General features: G+C 42.0%; 2 protein-coding genes across 3 annotated transcripts in view; both read right to left on the reverse strand.

The window, feature by feature from the left end:
• Positions 1-291: 291 nt before the first annotated feature.
• Positions 292-13,113, reverse strand: prdm14 (PR domain containing 14; the record flags this gene model as incomplete). The annotated part of the gene is made up of 9 exons (XM_083901540.1): positions 292-379; positions 8,893-9,034; positions 9,528-9,747; positions 10,644-10,745; positions 11,207-11,409; positions 11,521-11,791; positions 11,897-12,057; positions 12,290-12,343; positions 12,477-13,113. 9 exons carry the CDS (start codon positions 13,111-13,113, stop codon positions 292-294), a joined length of 1,878 nt encoding a protein of 625 aa, XP_083757666.1.
• Positions 13,114-17,280: 4,167 nt separating this feature from the next.
• Positions 17,281-23,297, reverse strand: part of ncoa2 (nuclear receptor coactivator 2) — a 52,449-nt gene continuing 46,432 nt past the window's right edge. Inside the window, exons 19-22 of one of the 2 annotated variants that reach the window (XM_083901708.1) lie at positions 22,970-23,198; positions 21,798-21,975; positions 20,428-20,641; positions 17,281-18,624 (exon numbers count right to left, since the gene is read on the reverse strand). In XM_083901708.1, the coding sequence (XP_083757834.1) occupies positions 18,613-18,624; positions 20,428-20,641; positions 21,798-21,975; positions 22,970-23,198 (633 nt within the window). In that variant the 3' untranslated portion in view covers positions 17,281-18,612. Of the gene's footprint in view, positions 18,625-20,427; positions 20,642-21,797; positions 21,976-22,726; positions 23,199-23,297 lie in introns of both variants that reach the window. The other variant, XM_083901707.1, reaches the window with a different exon arrangement.

Here is a 23,297-nt window from a genome sequence, read left to right on the forward strand (position 1 = left end):
CTTTTGACCCCGCAGACCTTTGGGAGCTGGCCCTGGGTCACGGTCAGTTGTCCCGCGAACAATAGAAACGTTAGCCGTTGATAGTATCGTTAGACTATATAACCCGTGCGGTAAAGTGATTTTGTAAAATGGCAGTGGAAGCAAAGAAAGATCCTTTAAGAGGAAGATATTGACCCAGACATTGAGCTACATCCTCAAAAGCTGCTAAAGTGCTAAAATGTGTGGAAGTACATGTATGCAAGCGTGCATTATTACCTTTACAAGCCTGGAGTGGAGCTTTGTTTCTTGATTTTAGACTCGTATATGGAAGCGCCTTATCACAGGCAAAAGGATCAGGTCACTCTCTTGAATCTGCACCAAGATGGGAAGAAACTTTTTCCTGGAAGAAAAAACAAAACACAGATAAGAAATTACACATATGCAAACATCCCATAATCTGCCACAATATGAATATACAAATATGAGATTATTGTGTTTTTAAGAATTCTTAAAGTGTACCACTATAGATCTGTTATTACGGACATTAACCCTTAGTGCCACAGGTGCACCCTTGCTAAATTGCCACAGGAACTCCTTATATGGATATCCTTTAGAGGTCACATCTTCAGGCTTTACAAAATGCATTGTTTCCCATCTTCTTATGTGTTGTTGAGTCAAGGTTACGATTAAAGTTATATCACATACAATTTCATAAATTGAACCCTATTTCAAAATGAAATGTGAGTACTTTTTGCGCAGGTGTGTTTATATGGTTTATAGATAGATGTATAGATTGCTGAAAAAAGCATATAAGACACCATACTTCCATACTATATACACCTTAACATAGTAATGGGAAAAAGCTAAGAGTTAACTGTGAAACACCTTTCCCCTTAAATCTTAAAACAGAAAACATCCTTAGAAATCTAATTTATTTTACAATTTAAATTCCCACATTCACACTCACAACTATAAACCTTGTATCTATATCACAGGCTGTAACATATGTATGAAGACATGGTTAAAGACAAGTGAGACACAGATTACAGCCAGCCAGTCTTCATCCTTTACTGCCTCACACACATAAAATCCCCTCAGCTGTGCCGTTGTTTCCCCAAAAAGACGACCAAGTTAATAGAGCAGCATGCGTGGCGATGATTAGAGAGGGTGAGGTAGAGGAGATGAGAGGAGGAGGAGGAGGAGAGGACGATAAAGCAGTTGTCCTCCCTCTCGTCTCAGTGCCTCATCTTTGTTAGATGTGACTGACAGCTACCCATGAGTGTGTAGCTGCGTGTGTGTGTGTGTGTGTGTGAGAGAGAGAGAGGTTTGGTTTGCAGGGTCACAGTGAGCTGTGTGGTGATGGTCCGCGGGGAATCCATCATCGGCTGTCGTGTGTGTGCGGCCGGTGACAGTGCATTCTCCACAAAGAGGAGATGAGGGGGTTTGAAGGTTGATGAAAAAAGAGCAAGAGTGCTCATTAGCTCATCCACTTCAAGGAGGTTTTCAAATCACCCACTTCCTTCACTTGCCTTTTTCTGTAGAATATGGGTGAAAAGCCTTTCTGCCTGTGTGTGTTTTTTTTTTTTTTTTTGCCTCATACTGTCTTGAATATCCACTTTGCCCCCTTCCCCCCCTCCCTCTCAAACAGTAAGAAGGCAAACATCACCACTGGACGGGGTCGATGGCCGCCATGCGGGAGCTCTGCCCTCTCAGTGTTCATCTAAATGGACAGCTTAGTTAGGATTAGCTGGACTAACAGCAAACATCTTCAGAGGCAGGGAGGTCACCTCGCCTGTGCATGGACGCGCATGTGGTTGCAGTACAGTGTCCATATGTTGTAAATCCTGCCCTCAGGGGACACACACACACACATGCAGTCCTTTTTTCAGCCACTATAAAATACTCTTTTCTTTTCTTTAATTTCAAAACTGTCGTTGTCTAATGAGTTCTCACAGTGAAGGTTAAAGTGTACAAGCTCCACGCGACAGAGGCCAGAAGTCAGCTCAGTTTACTTGATCTTAAAAAACAGGCCAGGGCCAAAAATACCAGGGTTCCGACAAGGCAAACAAATCCAATAAACAGCAGGCAAGAATCCAGGAGAGCTTGGCAAAAGCACAAGACACTCTGGCAGAGGGGAGGTGATAGTGAGCTGATATATATGTATATAAATAGATGCTGTATAAAGGGGAACTAATGAGCAGTAGGTGTGGAACATCAGGTGAGCAGGATGAGCTGATTGCATAGGAGGGCACATGGAAATAATCCGAAAAACAAACTGTTCCACTGTGTTTCTTCGTAAACGGACAGCAACTCTGCACCAGTAAAGTCAGATGGCTTAGACTTTGACTATCCAACCACACAGTCGTTCGGCATTTTAACGAAATGAATACATCCTGCCCCTGTGCCGCTGCTGTATACACACAGGCAGGTCTGATAGTATTGCTTCACAAAGCTTGTTTTCTGATAAGGGACGCGGCATTCGATAATTTCCATTCATGAAAAACATTGACTGCTTTATTTTCCACAGGAGGGTCACGTCACAATCTCAGCTGACGTAGGGGGTCACCCTGGATAGTTCAGGGCCACATATAGAGACAAACAACCATTCAATTTAGAGCATTGGTTCTCAAAGTGCGGCCCACGCCCCAATGGCAGCCCGCAGAAAAATTTCTGGCGGCCTGCAATGAATTACAATTGATAGTTTTAATCCAGGAGCTACCAAGCTTGTTAAATGTTTATTGGACATTACTGGATACAAACCAATAAGTGTAAACTGTAGAACTGCAATCTGGTCATTAAAATTATTACAAATGGGATTTCTTTCTGTTTTCTTTTTCCTTTGGCGGCCCTCAGTCCAATGTTGGGTTCCTAAATTGGCCCTTGGGTATCAAAACTGAGAACCCCTGATTAAGAGTGTCCTTTACCTTAAAGTACTTGTTTTTACCTAATCCCCATACTGCATGTTGACTGTGGGAGGAAGTCGGAGAACCCAGAGAAAACCCATGCACACATGGGGAGAACATGCAAACTTTCTCCATGCAGAAAGGCCCTTGTTTCCGGGGAGGCAAAGGCAAGGAGTGCTCCTACTCAGCTCTAAAAATCCCAAACTGTGAAATGGGAAATGTGGAAGGCCAAGTGGAAAGGGAACTTGGCTCGGGTTGCGGTAGAGTACCCAATCCCCATTGCTCCCCGGGCAGCCCACTTGCTCCTTCTAGGCAGGTTCCTAGTAGAGGATGGGTTAAATGCAGAGAAAAAATTAACCGATCTGATATGTCTTAATGTAAAGACTCCCCAGGCTGAACTATAACAAATCGCTGGATTTAAGCATTAAGCCCCAGTATAAGTGTTCTTCCTGTGGTCATAGCAGCATGTGGTCCAACTGTCCTAAAGTATCAGTTGAAGTCCTGCCTGGGCCTTTCAACACCACCGCCCCACCGGGGTGAGACATTCGCGTGAGAATAGACCCCACGGCACAACAGGGGCAGTCGAACAACATGAGGCAACTGTCGCATGGGAATTACACGCTCACATTATGTTAGAGCCTTAACATAATGCAGCATTTGTGCATGTGATATCTTGGAAATAAGGAACAACAACGGGGGGGGGGGGGGGGGTTATAAATTGTGAGGGAGAGTTCTGAGAAAAGTAAGAGGGAGCAAGAATAGACAAATGTGTGTGAAGTGTGTGTGAGGACAGAGAGAGAGAGAGGGTGAGGGAAGCAGGGGGGTACTGTAACAGTAGCTCTACTCTGTGCTACCCTACTGCGAGCTTCATCACCCACAGGAATAACAGTGTGATCCTCACAAAGGGCTTGCGCATAAAGACACACAAACACATCGAGAACTATTGTAAAGCACGCACCGCATGCGGAGAAGAACCCTATAACACTTTCTCACGTCCATGAATGACAACGGCCCGTGTCGAGCGACAAGCATTTCTGACTCTTTTCACTCAAGGCTGCTGCATATGAATTAGCCTTAAAGGAGAAACACCACAGTCTGTCAGGGCGACTTAGTTCAAACAGAGGCAACACAGATAGATAGATAGATAGATAGATAGATAGATAGATAGATAGATAGATAGATAGATAGATAGATAGATAGATAGATAGATAGATAGATAGATAGATAGATAGATAGATAGATAGATAGATAGATAGATAGATAGATAGATAGATAGATAGATAGATAGATAGATAGATAGATAGATAGATAGATAGATAGACAGACTGACAGAAAGGAAGATAGACAGACAGACAGACAGACAGACAGACAGACAGACAGACAGACAGACAGACAGATAGATAGACAGACAGACAGACAGACAGACAGACAGACAGACAGACAGACAGACAGACAGACAGACAGACAGATAGATAGATAGATAGATAGATAGATAGATAGATAGATAGATAGATAGATAGATAGATAGATAGATAGATAGATAGATAGATAGATAGATAGATAGATAGATAGACTGACAGAAAGGAAGATAGATAGATAGATAGATAGATAGATAGATAGATAGATAGATAGATAGATAGATAGATAGATAGATAGATAGATAGATAGATAGATAGATAGATAGATAGATAGATAGATAGATAGATAGATAGATAGATAGATAGATAGATAGATAGATAGATAGGGGGTGGGCCAAACTATGTTGCCCCATGGGACCACAGTGGAACCTCACACCAGCCCCCACAGAAAAGGATAAGACCATCTGCCCTCCTCAAGCATCAGTCCAACCTAGAACACACACACACACACACACACACACACACACACACACACACACACACACACACACACACACACACACACACACACACACACACACACACACACACACACACACACACACACACACACACACACACACACACAGTGCTGGGCAGGGCAACAATATGGAGGTGTTTGAACTGCCTTTCATCCAGTCAGATCCTTTCTCTCTCTCTCTCTCTCTCTCTGTGTGTGTGTGTGTATTACTGTCCACTGTCCCAGTGGAAATCACCGGCCAATGACGGCTCCATCCTGAGGCATGAATGACAGGGCACAAGCTGGTCTGACTCATCTTCTGAGTTAAGAGGATCCAGTGAAATGTATTTTATCACACTCATTTGATTAGTAGTGTCTGTAATAAAAAACTATAATATAATAGGAAAGTCTCTCAAAAATCAAAAAAGTCAACACATTGCATGGTCATCAATTTGCTTTTTTTATAGGAAAACAAGTAAAAAGATGTGTTCAATGTCTTCTGCTTGAATTTTGGAGAAAATGACTTTGTTTTTTACTGGGAAATATCTTATGACTTAGTTTATTCGAAAACATTGCGTCTCATACTGTAATGTGAGGTTGGCCAGAAGCCATTACACCAAATAAAAAAGTCACAAACTGTCAATCATGAGTTCCCGAGTTGTTACTTTATCTTCATCATCGCTGAGTTTTCATGTGGTTTAAAGCAAAATGAGGAACAGAAATGACAAAGAGCTGTTGTGGTTGTAGTTGATGAGTGTGCTCATCCTAGAGTCTGAACACACACACACACACACACACACACTGCACTACGCTACCTACACTGACAGCTATTAGGCAATCAATAGAAGAGTAGAGCATTTGACCACTCAGCTCCACACAAGCTTAGCAGACTGGAAGAGGAGAGGAGAGGAGGACAACAGCATTGTCCTCTGTATCAATAAATATTAGGAATTAATCACAACTTTGAATTCACTTGTGGCTAAATTTACGAGGTGGATCTTAGTGGTCATCATCATCGTCGTCGTCATTATACGCTGTTTTGGAAAGAGAGAGAGTTATGGCTTCATACTTTCAGCCACGCGGGGAATTGACATCATCAGATCCATAAGCCATAAAAAAAAATCCACCGCCCCTATCATTAATATCACATTAATATAGAGATTAATCTGATGGATCGTCCTCCCGAGGCGCTGTTAACTCGCCAGGAGGTTAAGTGTGAAATCAATCCATATAAACAACCCTGATACAAATTCTTTCATGCAGAAGAGAGAGGAAGAAGAGAGAGAGAGAGAGAGTCTTAAATCAGCCAATCAGGGAGGCGCTAGTAAAATCACTCTTTTAGCACGGCTCGCTAACAATCTCAGTATTTCAGCTCTGGCAGCTCATTCTCCTCTTTCTCCTTCTGTCTCGTCTTTGTCTCGTGTCACATACCTCTCCACCCCTCTGCTCCTGGACGACCACAAAGGGGAGTTCCCCCGCCCCACCCCAAGAAAAGGGGGTTTGCCCCCTTTTCAGAGCAGACCCCTTTAATGGAGGCTCGGTGGGTTGTATACGTGGGAGGGGCCGGTCCAATGAAGGCCGATTTACACTTGTTCAAGCATCCATATTTTGGCTATTTGAAGGGAGAGGGAGGCTGTTGGACATTCAGAGAGGAGGTGACCTCTGACCCCCGCAGACTGCTGTCCATCCTGTCAAAGAAAACAAACAGAGCAGAGTGGCGCTGATTATATATACTGCACAGACACCAGTGTATAATACTGTACTCGCATGTTTCTTCCTGTTTCCTGTCCACTGACTTTTTCTTTTTAATTTGAGACAACAACACACCTGATTTAAATTCCAGAAGCCTGATCACGAGCCATTCATTTGAATCAGGTGTGTTGGGGGGAACATAGGGAAACATGGAAAACGCGGCAATGGGTCCCCATCAATCAGATCATCTAAACCAGTGGTGTCAAACAGGCGGCCCGTGGGCCACATGCGGCCCCCCAATCGACTGCTTTCGGCCCACAACTAAATATCAAACATATCCCGGAGCTTATGTGTAGTTTTAATTACAGTTGTCCGCGTTACTATTGACGTCGCTCCACATTAAAACGAGTACTTTTACTTTGAAAGTCTGCATGATATCGTCGTGAATATGTGAATTGCGATATCATGATGGAATATTGTATAGGTTCGAGAAAGGCCCATGTCTTGACTCGACACCCATTGCCCCCCCCCCCCCCCAGGTGATTTGAGTTTGACTGAGATAAAACATTATCACTTTGGAGAGCTTTGGAGTCGTTTCTGGTGCACCCCTGACGTCAGGGGAATGGTGTTGATCGCACAGGTGAGTGTACTCACTGATGTGAGTGTGAAAGAGGCTTAAGCTTCACATCTTTCAAGGGGTTAAACATACAGCAAGTTGCAAAAACACCCAGAAACAGGATGCATGCACTGATGAGGTAACTTTAAAACAAAGCTCTAATCAGCATCCTTATCCATTTGATCCAGTGGGCTGATAACATTTTTATTTAGCTTGTTTACCTCAGTTATGGAGCAGTGAGTCAAACATCACATCCCGACTACTATTTATATTACTCAACGCCCAGAGCATGGGCAATGAAAAAGCCAATTCACTGGCCATTTAAAAAAAGAAAAAAAATATATTTTTACATACTGGCCCTTTAACACTGTGGCATTGTGATAAACAAATCCAAACAGATTGTTTCGTTGGTGCTGCTGGGCTGTGCTCGGCACTGTTGCTGCACTGTTATGTCTGGCGACGCATTGTCACCGTGACGTACGGCGACCCCGGAGGTCAAAGGTGACATAACAGAGCATCAAAACAAAGGCCCCGAGACCGTGTCATCTGTCAGACCTCACGCTGCTGCCACCAACACAGTGATAACTAGGCCTTTCCTCACTTTAACAGACTGACACGTGCACACACACACACACACGATCTGATTATCTATCTATCTATCTATCTATCTATCTATCTATCTATCTATCTATCTATCTATCTATCTATCTATCTATCTATCTATCTATCTATCTATCTATCTATCTATCTATCTATCTATCTATCTATCTATCTATCTATCTATCTATCTATCTATCGAGGAGGAGAACATGTGTGAGGGCAGATGTCAGTCATGAGGAGCTTCCTTGCTTCCTTTGTGTCAGGAGCAGTAGACCACCTTACTGCTCCTCCGCTCTATTGTCATTCATTAGCTCCAGTGGGGTTTGTTCATTTTGACGGTGAGTACTGCGGCCTCCAATTCATCACAGAGGGAACAACACAAGCAGACAGTGCAGAGAGAAAAGAGGCTGCACTAACAGGGCAGTGACTGACCGACGACAGGCTGAAAACACACACAGATATGCAAAGCATCCAACAGTTATGCCGTGTAAATTAAATACTTTAACAACAGTATATCTGCTTTTTAATGTGACTGGTGGGGAAAAAAATATATAAAAATGTCATTCTATAAATGCAATTAACCTGATACCTAATAGTCTGAGTATTTGACCCATTTCTTTTTTTAATCTGTGATTTTTTTTCCACTCAGACATTATAGCAAAACCAGCCGTCTTTTTCCATGCTTTAGTGTTTTTATTTGTTGATCATGAAAAAAAAAGAAAAAACAAAAGCTTGCACGGAACAAACAAACACGCTTTTTTTTTTTGCTTTTGTAGCCTTTCATTACAGTAGAAAATATGGTCGTACTTTTAATTATAAATTAAGTTTTAGAGATTATTACAACATTTATTTATTTATATACACAAAGAGGCTTAAAATCGACAATGATTAAAGAATACCTTTGCTTTTCAAGCAGTTCGTCAATGCCAGAAAACTCAACATACAACAACAACAATAATAATAATAATAATAATAACAATGTTATGATTATGTTATCACAATGAGAGTGAAAGCTTTAAGCCACAAAACAACACATAACATATTTTAACATATAAATATATTAAGACACGTTTTTTAAATTATGAAAAGTCTTTTTAAATAGGTCTTTTTTTGGTCTTAAGCACCATTAACTTAAATGGAAAAAAATGTATAATCTCCTATACATTACAGTATAGGAGCTGTTTCTTGTGTGTAGCTCAAATAGATTATTTCCAGGGCCGATATTCCGGATTTAAAACCGTTAACCCGGCATAAGTGAAGTTCTGTCCGGCTTTTGTTTGTCCCATTGCTGCTGGACTGTCCTTCACTGGAATGATGACGGTGTCCTCCTGTAGCGCAGTCCCCGGCGTGGACGGAAGGACGACTGTGCTGTCCAACATCTGTCTGTCTGTAGATCACAACGAAAAAAATAAAATAACGAAATAAATTAAGGAATAAATAGGAACACTCGTATTTATTTATTTTCTTTCAACAGGGAGAAGATATTAAAAAAAAGCATATATATATATATGTGTGTGTGTGTGTGTGTGTAATTAATAGGGAAAATCAGCAATTAAAACAACTATTATTTATAAATAAATAAATAATGTAATACTACCTAGACTTTTTCGATAGATATTTTCGTTCTTTAAAAAAAAAAAAATAATTATTATTATTATTATTATTATTAATAATAATAATAATAATAATAATAATAATAATAATAATAACAATAATAATAACAATAATAATAACAATAATAATAATAATAAAACCGAACCGAACTGAACCGATAATATATAAGATTTTTAAAGAATGTTTTAAAGCTATCGTATTTCCTGCGTTAAAACAAATAAATAAATAACTAAATAAATAACTAAATAAATAAAATAAAGTCTTACCCTTGTGACTTTTCATGTGGAACTGAAGCTCTCGCTCCTCCTGGAACGTAGTACCGCACAGCGCGCAGGGTAACGGCTTGTCCTTGGCGTGGGTCCGCCTCACGTGGCTGTCGTGGGCGGCGTGGGAGGCGAAGGCCTTCCCGCAGTGCTTACACTTGAAGGGCCGCTCTCCTGAGTGCTGGCGTATGTGAGTGCGCAGGATACTGGAGGCAGTGAAGGCCTGCGACACAAAACATTTTTCAATATTTTATTCATGCATATTTTAAATTTTTAAGATTTTAAAAACACTTTCTTATTTTTTTTGGAGCTACTGTGAAAGTTAAAATAATTAATATCACTATTTATAGTGTTTTTTATAGTTAAAAACATGGTGCGCAGGGCTCGTGGCGCTGCGTAAAAGGTGAAAAAGGATTAAGTAAAACAAAAGCGTCTCTGGGTGAGTTAAAAAAAAGAAGAAGAAAGAAAAGGGGAGGACATTCTGAACAAAGGACAAAAAAACAAAGTTGTGCTCATCGCAGAGCCGTAAATTAAAAGTATATTCTCGTCAGACAAAGGGGTGGGTGTACATCTGGCCATAATTAGCATGTAAGTGTGTCCGTGGAGCGTGCCCGTGGAGAGGACACAATAATGAGGGGCTCGCGTCAAACGCACCGTGAAACGAGGTGTAAATGGATGCGGGGAAAAAAGGGGCAGAGGAATTTAAAAAAACCAAATAAATAACGACTTTAAAACTTAGTTTTGACCACAAACTGGGACGAAAAGTCTCTTTATTCAGTTTCCAAAATGTGGCTTAATTATTATACATTTTAATTTAGTAGTAAATTAGTAGTAGTAGTTTTTTTTTACATTTTTAGGCATATACTCAATATATACCACTATAAAATAATAGCTATAAGATATTCATTCATGGTTGTTTTAATAATGCAGCAAAGCAATATTCACATTTTTAGGCCTGTGCCAAATATGTATAAATAATAAAATAAATATATATAGTAAAATGAAGTATATAATAAAATGAAATAATACAATTTGAATATGTATATATATAAATTGACTCTGTAAATTAATAATAATTTCTCAAAAAAATAGATAAATAAATAAATAAATACATCTTACCTTATTACAGTAGACACACTTGTACGGTCTCTCTCCAGAGTGGACACGCATGTGTTTGTTGAGACTGGAAGATTGAGAGAAACTCTTTCCACACACGGAGCACTGTGGGTCACATCAGTGTGGCACATTAGTAACATAATAATAATAGTAATAATAATAATAATAATAACAACAACAACTTCAACAACAACAATAATAATAATACAAACCAATCTGATTTTAATGAAGGGGTCAATTCTCATTTTAACCACATTTAATTGTATTATTAAACATTTTAAATTAATTAAATCTTTTAAAGAATAAAATCACATTTAATTTATTCTTTAAACATTAACATCATTTAAAATGTTTAAAGAACAAATTAAATTAAATAAATGTTTATTTTGCGCCTACTTGGTTAAACCACATTTATTAAATAGATAATAATAATATTGTTTATATTGTTCTCTTTTGTTTTATTTATTTGTTCGATCTTTTTTTTAACGAATAAACCTTAAATATCCGGTTAAAAGTGTCGCTTTCAAACACCAATCCTCCATCCTGACTGTGACATGACGTCATACCTTGTGCGGCCTGTGCTTCTCGTGCACGTGCAGGATGTGGATCCTCAGTCGGTCCCTCTTCTCGAAGGACCTGTTGCACAGGTGACAGGGGAACTTCCGGTCGCCCTGGTCCACGCAGCGCGTGTACTTGAGGTGCTTGTCTCTGTAGTATTTGTAGGCGAACACCTTCCCACACCTGTCACACTTGAATCCCTCTCCACTGTCTGTGGGGGGGGGGGGGGGGGTGAAATTACACACACACACGTGGAGGTGAAATAAACCAGTCAATCAAAGCATTGGAGTGGGTGAGCATCACGACAAGGTTCCACTCTGACCTTCAGTGGGAGGAACCGCGCTGCCGTCTTCTCTGGAGTCCTTCAGCGTGAGTGGGATCCCGAGGAACTGCAGGTAACAGTCTCCGTACCAGACCAGGAGCTCCTGACCCGCTCTGACCTCCTTACAGGTCTCGTAGAAGATCTGACCCTGGACCTGCACCGCGACCAGGTTCTGCTCCTCGGGGAAACGAGCGCACTTCACCAAGGACATCCAGTTCCCTGATCCTCCTCTGCCGTCCACGAAGTGACTCAGCCGGCCGTTCTCGAACACCTGGAGGGAGGAGAAAGGAGATGAGATGAGGAGAGTGGAAAAGAGAATAATAATCCACATAGAAGAACATCTCCCACACACACACTCACACACACACACACGTACCTCCCACATCAGGGTGTTGTCATCATAGGTCTTGATCTCGCTGGTGTTGACCAGTTTTCCTTGGAAAGGTCCAAAGCGAGTTCCTTTGGCGATGCTGCTTTTGTCCGTGAAGACCCCACAGTGGGACACGTTTGCCCACGCGGCCCTGAGGACAGTGAGACCTGGAGACAAGCAGCAGACAAGACACGGTCACACACACACACACGGAGAAAGCAGTGTATTTGTATTTGTAACCTCTGATGAAGATGACATAAGATGTGATGAGAGGAAAGAAGAGAAGAGGAAATGAAATGAAATTGAAGGAAAGGAGAGGAAAGAGGAAAGAGGAAAGAGGAAAGGAGACAAGAGAGGAAAAAGGCATCATCTCCACGCAGGTGAATGTTTATTTCTTACCTTCTGGAAGTTCCAGAGTCTCTTTGTCCAGTCGGAGAGCGTGAGAGTCACACACTGAAAATAACACGACACACATATTAATTAACATTTCACTCCAACAGTTTATAAAAACAAAAATACATCCATCAAAAGGCCCAGAAAAAAAACAACAACAACAATATCGTTATTATATAATCAGAAATCTCACCTGTGTTTTCAGGCAGGGCCACTCCTGATATGGCGTGACCCGCGCGACCCACGCTGCGCTCGTGTCCGCCAGAATAACCATAGAGCACCGTGAACAAGTCTTCCTCGCTGAAATTGTAGGACGCGCGCGACTTTTCCGGCGACACGAACCGAAACGGGCCCTCCTTTGGCGGCGAGGAGGAGGTGGCGTGCACGGACGTGGACGTGGACGAGCAGCGGTCACTGGACGGACTGCTGAAGTCCGAGGACAGAGGACCCGCCGCGTGCTCCGTCACCACAGCGGCCAGCTCCTCCGGTTTGGAGTAGAGAGCGTGACCTGGCAGCACCTGCTGGCTCAGGTACGGAAGCATGTGTTCGTGATGCAGCACCGGGACGTGGTGTCCGGCCTGGCCGAGGAACGCGGGGGCTCCTCCGGCCTGCAGGCTGAGCGGCAGGGACGCCTGCGTGTCCGACACCAGGCGACCGAGGGACTTGAGAGGGTGGAGGAGGTTGTGCGTCTGCGGGAAGAAGTCCATGAAGTGGTGCGAGCCGTGGAGAGGCGCGTGGTAGAAGCTGCGCGCGGGACTGGCCTTCAGCATCCCCACTGGGAAGCTCTTGTCCTTCAGCATCACGGGGAAGCTGGACAGGGACACGGACATGTCTCTGCGCTGGAGAGGGTGATGATGAGGAAGAGGAGAAGGGAGAGGATCCTTCAGAGAGAGCGAGAGAAAGACAGAAGAGGAGGAGGAAGAGGAGGAGGAGGAGGGGGGTGAGTTATAAAAGTTTAATGGAAGAAAACTAAAAAAGGAAACATGGCTTGACCACACCTGGATTGATTATTGTGATTCCAGTGAGATTTCACCTTTAACCTCAACAACAACCTCTGTTAAATAAAGATAATGGAAACATTAATCCCTACAGGATATCACAAAATCGGGATTAATGTTAATGACATGTTTTTATTTGTTTAACATTCGATTTATTTGGTCAATTCTAAAATAAAATAAAAAGTGCACGTGGAATAAAACATGCACTTTTATTTTAGAATTTAGAATTTTCTTTTAATTAATCCTATCCTGAAATACGGAAATGTTGTGCTACAAAAATCAAGTCAAAACTAAATGTTTTTTGGGGGGGGGGGGGTCAATCATGACCTGAACGAAACAAAACAAAAATAATTGTCCAATAAAGGAGAAGGAGGAGGACATGGAGAGCCAATTTTGCAATAGTTCCAGCTGAGAGAACACACACACACACACACATCTATCTGTGTGTGTGTGTGTGTTTTGGAGGAACCGTTTACCAATCAGCCACTAAACAGAGGGACAAACCAGGGTCATGACACCAATTACAGAGGAGTCGACTCGAGCAGAGGTCAACATTAATGAAGCCGTTAATGGACTTTACAATTACAGCACAACAAAAAGAAGACACGAGCTGGGCGGAAATGATGATGCTTCTGGGATTTTGGTGATTATTTCACACAAAAATTAACACTATAGAAAAAAAAAAAAAAAATAGCTAATAGAATTAATGATTGTTGCATAAAAGAATAAGCAGGCACTTACCTTTCAAAATAAAGCAGGCAAAGTTCACAGTGGAGTCTGTCCTCTCATGTCTTCAGCTTCATGTAAGATTATGTGGAGAAGTCAGAGCTGAAGATGCAGGACCTTCTCTCTCTCTCTCTCTGAGTGTCTCTGGTCATCTGAGGGCATCCAGCCTCCAGCTGGAGCTGCTCCACCAGCTCCTTCTTCTTCCTATTGGTCAGGAACCAGCTCACCCTCATGCATCTCAATGGCCCGTCCTCTCTCTCCCTCTCCCTCTCTCTCTGTGGGAGAAAACCCACCCACTCCTCCACACCAGTGCGTTTTTTTTGGCCCCCACACCAGAACATTTCCATAAGAAGACCCTCGACTGAGAAGACCCATTACGAACACTTGATAAGATGTTATCGCGGGGACCCCCAGTGGAGCGCAGAGATGCGCCGTTATGACTTGGATGTGGTGATTTACGCACGGAAGAGGCCAAACAGTTCTCCTAATAGACGTTCGCTGCTGCAAACTGCGGTGGGAAAACGAGGGGGAAAAAAACGCCCAGTCCTCACAATAAGTGCTAACATTTTTTAATAAAACCAGTTTTAACACTAAATTAGTTTTCCTTGCGTAAAATCCGCCTTTACGCACGGATACTGGAAACGTTCCCGTGCGTAAAGGCCAAGTCACAGATACATTGTGATAATAATTACCCTTTAAAACATCAACTAATAGTTGAACTGGTTGAATTTTTATTTAAATAACCTTATTAATTTGTTAATGTATCTTTTTGGAAATTAAATTGCTTAAAAGTTGCAGGAAAGCTACAACATGTTATAGTATGAGGGTTAGAATAAAACAATCACTTTATATCACTCAAAATGACATTTTAAACATTTTACCTCCATATCTGGTTATTTAAATGCAATTTGACAGCTTGAAAAAGTACTTACGAGACAGACATGAAAAACAATGTAACATTATTGTAGTTATTTAACTAAAAATGTGTTAAATTTAACAGTTAATTTAGCAGGAAAAACAATGGAGGCCCTACATTGCCTTCAGTAAAAATCAAGAGTCACTTAGTTAAATATTGCAATAACAGAATTCTTTATTTACAAGGCAAATAGCATCAGCGAAGCCATATTAGTTCACAACTTGCATAACTGTGGTTTTAACTTCTCTTGTATATCTAATTTTTGCATAAAACGCTCACACACGCACGCACACACACACACACGCGCACACACACTAGGGATACAAAGGTGGATGCGGGTGTACAGTGTGATTCCTGTGAACAATGCAGAAAAAAAATATCTTGGTTGGAGTAGGAGAGGGGGAGAAAAAAAAACACAACAGTAAGCTTTCTTCATGAAAAAAAGAGTCCATATAGTATTTTACATATTGCTTCAATATCCCTATGTATCATTTTTTTTTCCATACAAACAGATGGGGGTGGGGTTGGTGTGTGTGTGAAATCAAAGCGAGTCTTCAACCCAACACAGAACAGAGAGCGATGATGAGGGACAGTCTCCAGGAACTGAGGTGGAACCATGACGCACCCATTCAGTATATTGTACACAAGTCATTATACAAATTTATACAGACAGCGGTGTAATGTACAAGAACAAAGAACGGATGAAATCTAAGGCATTATGCTAGGGTTCTTAGCATTTCAAGGTTGCATCTTAGCTCTAAGAAATTGGCAGACAATACAAAAAGGGCATTTAAAGTTCTTCAAAACCATAATAAAGAGGAAAAAAAAATAGGTCGTTTAGTGGGTCCAAAGCCTGGATTTCTTTTAAATAAGGGGCAAAAATCATTTCTTTGCACCTGTCCTCATTATAAATGCTAAACGAAACAATAATAAAATAAAATGCATTGCTACCACATGGCTTTAAGTCTCCAAAATCTTGACAATCTTTGGAAATTTGCAAAAGGGCTCTGAATGATACTTTCTTAAGAAAATTGCTCAACAAGGCGACTGCAGTTTACAATCAAATCAGCATTTGTCAAAAGAAGCGGGAGAAAAATCCTGTCGTCGAAAACAGAGTTGACTTTGCTACAGCTTCAAATTTTTGTTTTAAAAAAAAAAACAAAAAAAAAACGATGGGCAACTTCCTCCGTTAAATGCTGAGAAATTGGTGACGTCACATCCTTTAGGCCTTTAACGACAGTACATTCAGAATGATTCGTCTCGTGTTTGTTTCTTTAATGCTGCGATATCTACACAAGACCCTGTTAAGTGACATCATCATCATAGATTTCTGGGCCTACAGCCGAGACAAAGTCGACGCTATGAAAGTAAAAGCTGGTAGAATTCAGGAATCCAATTGAAAAAAAGGTGAGGAATATTTGGCTTTGCTCCATGTCTGTCCTGGGTTAAATAGTCGATATATAAAAGTTTTTGTTTCTTTGAGGAAAATGTGTTTTTTTTTTTTTCTTTGAGGTTAGAGAAGATGAACTTGCTTTTAAAATCCTGTGAAGGTCAAACCAAAACAACCCGACACAAGAACAGCAAACGTCATCGCCGAACACTTTGTAGTTGAACTAACTGCCTGAGGTCATAAAATATGGCTAAGTGTGTGTGTCAGAGCAGGTCTCGGTGAACCATGCAGTCTTAAACTCTGACCTCTGCTATAGAAGAGCGGCTGGAGGCAGAGAAAGAGAGAGAGAGAGACAGAGAATGTGTCGTCACGAGGATCAGCCTCAGCCAAACGCTGCATAATCTAATAGGAACGCTGTGTGTGGATGTAGACTTTCTTGGTACAAACTGTAATAAAAAACTTTTAAAGTTTAATACTGCATCCAAACATGGAGCAAAAATGTGTCCGTTTTTTTTCTTCTTCTTCTTCTTCAGGAAACTGTACAAAAATTACAAAAACAAAAAGACAGAAAAAAAAAGAGAACGAACTAAAACCAAGAGATTCTCAAGTAATCGTTATTGCTTGTTTACATCACACCAGAACAGTTTGCACCTAGCAGCTTGTATGAAGCATTTTCACTCCAGACAACATAGAAAGCACACTTCTGTTTGTTTTTTGTTTCTTTCTTTTTTTTTTGAGTTATTGTATGGCTGTGTTGAATTTGACCTGTTTTTTTTTCTTGTTTTTTTCCTTTGTGTTCTATGCTAAAGGCAGAGAAGCAAGCGATAATCTGTACACTGTATACACAGCACACCCACATACACTCCACCCCCCCCACCCACCCATTCCCTACTTTCCCACCCCCTGACCCCTGTCTGCGTCGTACCAGAACCTCTGAACGCGAAAGGCTCCACGCGTTCCCCCCCCAAAAAATAAAACAAAAAAAAATCTCTCTGATTCAAGAGGCAGTTGTGACCAGACAGGGAGGGGGTGGGAGCTAAAACCATTAAGAATAAAATAAATAGGAAAAGAAAACGTCTTACTTATTGGTATGTACAATCTCTGTAATTCATTTTTAAAACCATATTTGACTTTGACATCTTCTGAAACTACAGGACCAAAGCATCATCATCATCATCATCATCATCCATGACTCAGGTTAATTAGAAGAATCTTCTCAAGAAAGAATACAACCATCACTGTTAAAATCATATAAAAAAGTGCCTCGTTCGCACTTTCAGAAATATTTTTTTCTCGTTTGCTACTAGGATAAAGAATCATCTACAATAATTAAAATGAATCTATACAGAAAAATAAAACTTAATTTAATAATACACTATAGAAACCTCTTGACTAAATTAGTCTAATCATACAAATCACCAGTTCCGCTCAAACCATTACTCCGCAGTGTTTTTCAAGATCAGTTTTTTCAACCATCTTATTTCTCACAAAAAGAAACAACTAAAATAATAACAATAATAATAATAATAACAATAATAATAATAATAAAATAAAGAACAGCAAAAAGGCAAAACCGGCCAAGTGTTTCAGCTCCGTCCTTAAATCCGAACATGACTTGGGAGTCTTTGCTGCCGTTTTAGGGTCTATGTGGAAATTGTGTGAGAAAAGAAGGACATCAAAGAAAGAAAAGGAAAAAAAAAAAGAAAATCAGTGTATGTCTTTTTCTTGAGATGAGATTGTAAATGGCCGCTGTCCACTGAGAGGAATACATTCATCAGAACGAGGGATCTCACCCCACTGCTGCCCCCTCCCCTGAAGTCGGTGTCGTCCCCCCCCCCCCCCCCCACCAGGAGGCCTACAGTAAGTCACACTACGGTGAATGCAGCTGGACAGGCAGACAAACTGGCTCATCCCGAGGCTCTTCTCCTCCACCAGGGTAAGGGTGAGCGTGTGTTGGGCACACAGATCCTTCCCCCTCAGCTCTGTTACGCACACTTCCCCGTTGTCTGTTTCGAGGGGTGAGGGGGGGGGGGGGGGTTTGGGGCTCCTCCGGCACTGCTGAAGAGGCCCAGCCGGAACAGACGAAAAATTTTGGCTGGGGAGATGGGGGTCGTCTGTGGAGGAGGGGGTTCAGCTCAGCGGTGGGGCGAAGCCTCGCTGGTTCAAGGGGCTGTCGGTCGGTCGGTCGACGTGTTTGTACAATTTCTTTTTTTTTTCTCTTTTTTTTTTTTTAAATGGGCCGACGCGCTCCTCGCACCAGCTGATCACTGAGGTTCAGGTTTAAGAAACTCCATGAGGGTCAACAGTACTTCTGCGGAGACACGGCAACAATTCAGTTTTTTTCCATAAACAATCCAACACGACTGGAAACCATCTAGAAATCTGAAACAACCCCCCCCCACCCGGCACCCCCACCCTGTAAATCACGAAAGCCGGCGCTAATGGCTTGAATGGTGAATAATTGAAATTATCTAAGTGCCAATATATTCCTATAATACTGGAAGGGGGGATAAATCAAGTGACAGATATACTGGTATGTTATAACTTGTCTGAAGTGCAGACAATCAAACGGCAGCACCTTGGTTAAATATTCATAGGCCTTTACTGGGGCTTAAAAGCATCGCGGACAACAACAGAGCAATTTCACACACTGAGCTACGAACACCGGGCGAAACAATAGGAGACAAATTAACTTGGCTGAAATGACATTATTCGGTGTAATCGAAAATTTTCAGCGAGGTGCAAGGGAATGTCTGACTCCTGCCAAAGCAAATTGTGCCGATCCTCTGTATGTTTAGAGAGAGAGAGAGAGAGAGAGTATGCAAACATGACTCTTCTATGTCGAACCAGCTCGCGAGTCTACACTGCAGACTCTGAACTCTTTATCGTCTAAATGGTCTGGACCTAAAGTGCCCGCTCGCTAATTACATCATTGTCCTCTAAGTTCAAGTCGAGCACGAGAACTTCGGGGCCAAGAAGAGTTACGTAAACTGCCGAGTAAATTATTCACCAGCACCGTTGTTCAATAAGTGTACCCAAACACTTAGGGTCTTACGATAAGACAAACGCGTACATAAGCATAAGACGGTAGCGGGGGAAGAAAGAAAGATGAAGCTTTTAGTTTTTTTTCTTGGTCCCCTGATTACTGTGTAAAACTGAAAGGAGTCCATTTTATCAACCTCCAATGGCTTAAACTTGAGGATGTGTTGGACTCGTATAACTACAAGTGGTTAATGTAAGGGGATATCCTGAGGATATTAGTGTGCCCTGTAAAAACCTCTAATTGGTCTGGCTTTTTTTTTTATGGGGCTCTGATTAATAAACACACATTTCTCTGCGTAATTCATTCTTCAACTTCTACAAAATCTATACACATGAAAACAAATCAATAAATGTTTGGTACGATTTTGGCTTTTTAATCAACAAAACCAGTGTTTTAAGCCGTGTTTCCATCAAGTCGAATGGTTCGGTTCAGCACAGTGTGGTATGTATTGTGTTTTCATTAGGTATAGTACCAAAAATAACTGGCCCCAACCCTTTGGGGTTACCAGAGTAATGGTATGGTACGGTAGGGGTGGAGCTAGATCCACGACACCTCAGCTGATTGGGCGACAAAATGCGCCACTCTCTTGCAAACCGGTGTTTCGTCAATGCCTGCAGTTATTTCTCATACAAAGCTTGACGTCTTGTTGAGATAAACTGGTGACGCTGCCAAATAAAAGTACTGTTCTCAGTCAAAACACAAGCTTTCACCATTCCAAACCTCACCGTACTTTGATGGAAACAAGGCTTTAAGAGCCCTAAAACCCAACAACCTATATACTACTTTGGGATAATTATCTTTGGTGTCTTCTTCTTGTGCAAATTTTTTCTGTGATTGTATAAACTGTAATGTATTCTTACTCAAATAAAGCTTCATTTAAAAAAAAAAAAAAGTTTGCGCAAGGTCTCCTTTTCTGTTTTTGGCGTATTTCTGTGGCAGCGTTACAGCGACACATACAGGCCTGGCATGTGTACTACATCGTTTAGGTTTGTTTCGAGTGGATAAATACATTTCTTAAAAATAATGCCGATTATGTCAAAACCTTCCGAGTGTTGACGTCCGAGTAGTTACCTGTTCTTGCCCCATGGACGGCAAGCTGGGTGAAGGCCCCGAGGCCATGGACGTGACGCTCATCTGTCCAGCCACCTGGCCCATGCTGCTCATGCTGCTCGTTGCCATGTTGTTGCCCATGGAGACGTTGTTGAGGTTCATACCATTGCCGTTGTACATGTTGCTGCTATTCTGCTGGGTGAACTGTGGCGATGCCTGCTGCTGTGAGAACATACTGTGGAGAGAAGAGGGGGAGAAAGGGAAGTTGTAAGACATAACAGTGCTGCGTCTGCCGCTTTTTGGCACATTGAGTGTGTTTGCTCCAGAGCTGCTGTGGAGATCATACTCCAAATTCTTCTCTGCACTTAATTAAATGTCATTTGGTTCGGTTTGAAAAGGCACACAAAGGGCTTTTATTTTGAAATGTGTCATATGAGAGAGACACATATTCACCGTCTATTTTTGCTGGGAAACACAAGGCTTGAGGCTATTTCCAAAAAAAGCTGCAGACCACATGGGTAGGGTCAACGCTCCACTAAGTTAAATGTAGGATTTCAACCTTCAAAGAATGTCGACAAGATACTTTTAATCAAGTTACAACAGGTAGAATGGCACCTCTCTTAAAGGGGACGACATATACCCTATTTCTCCAAGTTAAACTAGTTCCCTGGTGTCCTAATGAACATGTCTGTGACATGCTTTGGTCAAAATACCATAAGGATGAAGCACCACAGCAGTTCAATCACCCTGCCAAAACAGCCCTGTTCAGAACGCTCAGTTTAGTAGTATCTCTTTAGGTCCACCTTAAAAAAAATCAGCCACAGAGGCTACTGGGAGCTACCAGCAGTTAGCATTTGGAAAAGTAATAATTTGCAGGCTCTAGCAGGCACATTGCCATCATATATAACATGGACCTCCAGAGTCCGAAATGTAAGGATTTAAATTATTAAGAAGTTGATTTTGCATAATATGTCCCCTTGCCTGAGCAGGTCTGCATCACATGCGTTGGCACCAGGAAATGTCTGGTTTCAGGTCTGTGCTACAACATTCCGTCATACCCTCACTTGGACAAGTAATCAAATAAAGTGACAATGGTACACAGGTGGAACTCTTCAGAGCACAAAAACCAAAGAGGATGAAGGATAGTGATCGAAAAAGAGGCTGGACAAGGGAGGATATTAGACTGGTTTGCTTTCATTCTGTTAGCAAAGAGACACTCGGCCGAGGGTGACCCTAGCATGTTGGTTTATTATGTGTAAATAGTTTGCTTGTCATGTTTATCTAGAGTGTTTGAGCTTGCTGTGTGATCCTCGTCCTCCTCTCGTTCATAAATCAAGTGATTCAAACAATGTGCATACAAAGAGCAACAGGTTATATAAAAACACGTTTACCTGTTGCCTCCCATGTTTCCCTGTGGCCAGCCGTTCATGTCGGGGGAGCCCTGGAAAGCAGCGTTCCCTTGGCCCTGCTGCATCATGGGGGACTGTGTGTGGGCCATGCGAGGAGAAAGCAGGGGGCTCTGGGGTGTGCCTGGACCTCCAAAGCCTCCGTCTGCCTGTTGGCTCATACCTGCGGTGTTGCATCAAAAGAGGTAAAACATACCGAACCTGCAGAGACTCAATTAAAGGTCAACATACTGAAGAAAAAGGTCATTCTTTTGTCATTCACGCAAACATGCCAATTAGGAGACAAACATTTATGACAGACACTACACATTAGAAAAAGTGTTGATGGTTAGTCCATTCCAATGTGCATTTGGAAATACTGACAGGCAGTTACCATTTCCTACATGCATGTAAGTAGTGGATGGACAAGGAAGTAGGAAAAAGAGGAACAAGGAGATGGCTTAGGAGTGAAGGGAAAGATGAAGGAGCAGAGGATAAATCAAAGATGACGTAATAAAATATAAAACTACTACTGCAGATTACCAAAACAGACTGACACATACAGTCTTGGTGACTTCACTGCCTGAGTCAAGCAGTGTATACTGACTTTGATTACTGTGTCTTGGTGCCCTCTGGTGGAGAGAGATCGTATCAGCAGGACACCATTTTGGACAGTACACAAAACAACGAGTTGAAGAAAAGCAATTATATAAAATGACTATACTGTGCAGCGTGGTTCATATAAGTGATTAATGCCCGTCACCCCATCAGTACATAATATTACAAATTAGATGATTGCCCCCCTATTAAAAAGCATGTGATGCAGAGGTCACATCAACATACAGAACACAATGGTGCACGTGTACACAGACACACACACACTCTGGAAGGATGTGGGGTAGAATGTTTGGTAGGCTGGGGTGTGGAAACAGTACCTGAGTTGGGAAACTGAAAGGCACTGTGCTGCATTTGGGGGCTGAGTACGGCCCCGTACTGTCCGCCCATCATGCTTGTGTTTCCCATCATCATCTGTGAGGAGGAGGAAGAGGTGGAGGAAGAGGAGGAGGTGCCATGCATGTGGAGCTGAGGGTTGGGGGGGAGAGAAGGCAGGCTGGGAGAGAGCGGGGAGGAGAAGGGGCTGGTAGGGGGAGGTGGCGACGCCAGGCCTGTACTGGTACCGTAGCTGGGTGGGTAGGGGAACTGCTGGGGGTTGGCCTGGGGAATCCGGGGGTTACTCATGCCTCCTGCGGCCATGTTGGGAGGCAGGTTGAGGCCAGGGCCCCTCATGGCTATGCTCCGTTGCTGCTGGACCTGCTGGGCCTGCTGGACCTGCTGCTGCTGCCTCTGTCTCAGGTGATTGCTCAGTAGCTCCCGCTGACGCTGTGCAAGCATCTGAGCATTGATAGTCTAATAGAGAAAAGGGAACGGTGTGTAAGAATTAATGAACACCTAAAAAACAATACTTTCATGCTCAGTGGTTGATTTTTTTTTCTTTTTCTTTTCATT

The sequence above is a fragment of the Microchirus variegatus genome (assembly GCF_963457635.1).
Source record: "Microchirus variegatus genome assembly, chromosome: 15".
Lineage (NCBI taxonomy): Eukaryota > Metazoa > Chordata > Actinopteri > Pleuronectiformes > Soleidae > Microchirus > Microchirus variegatus.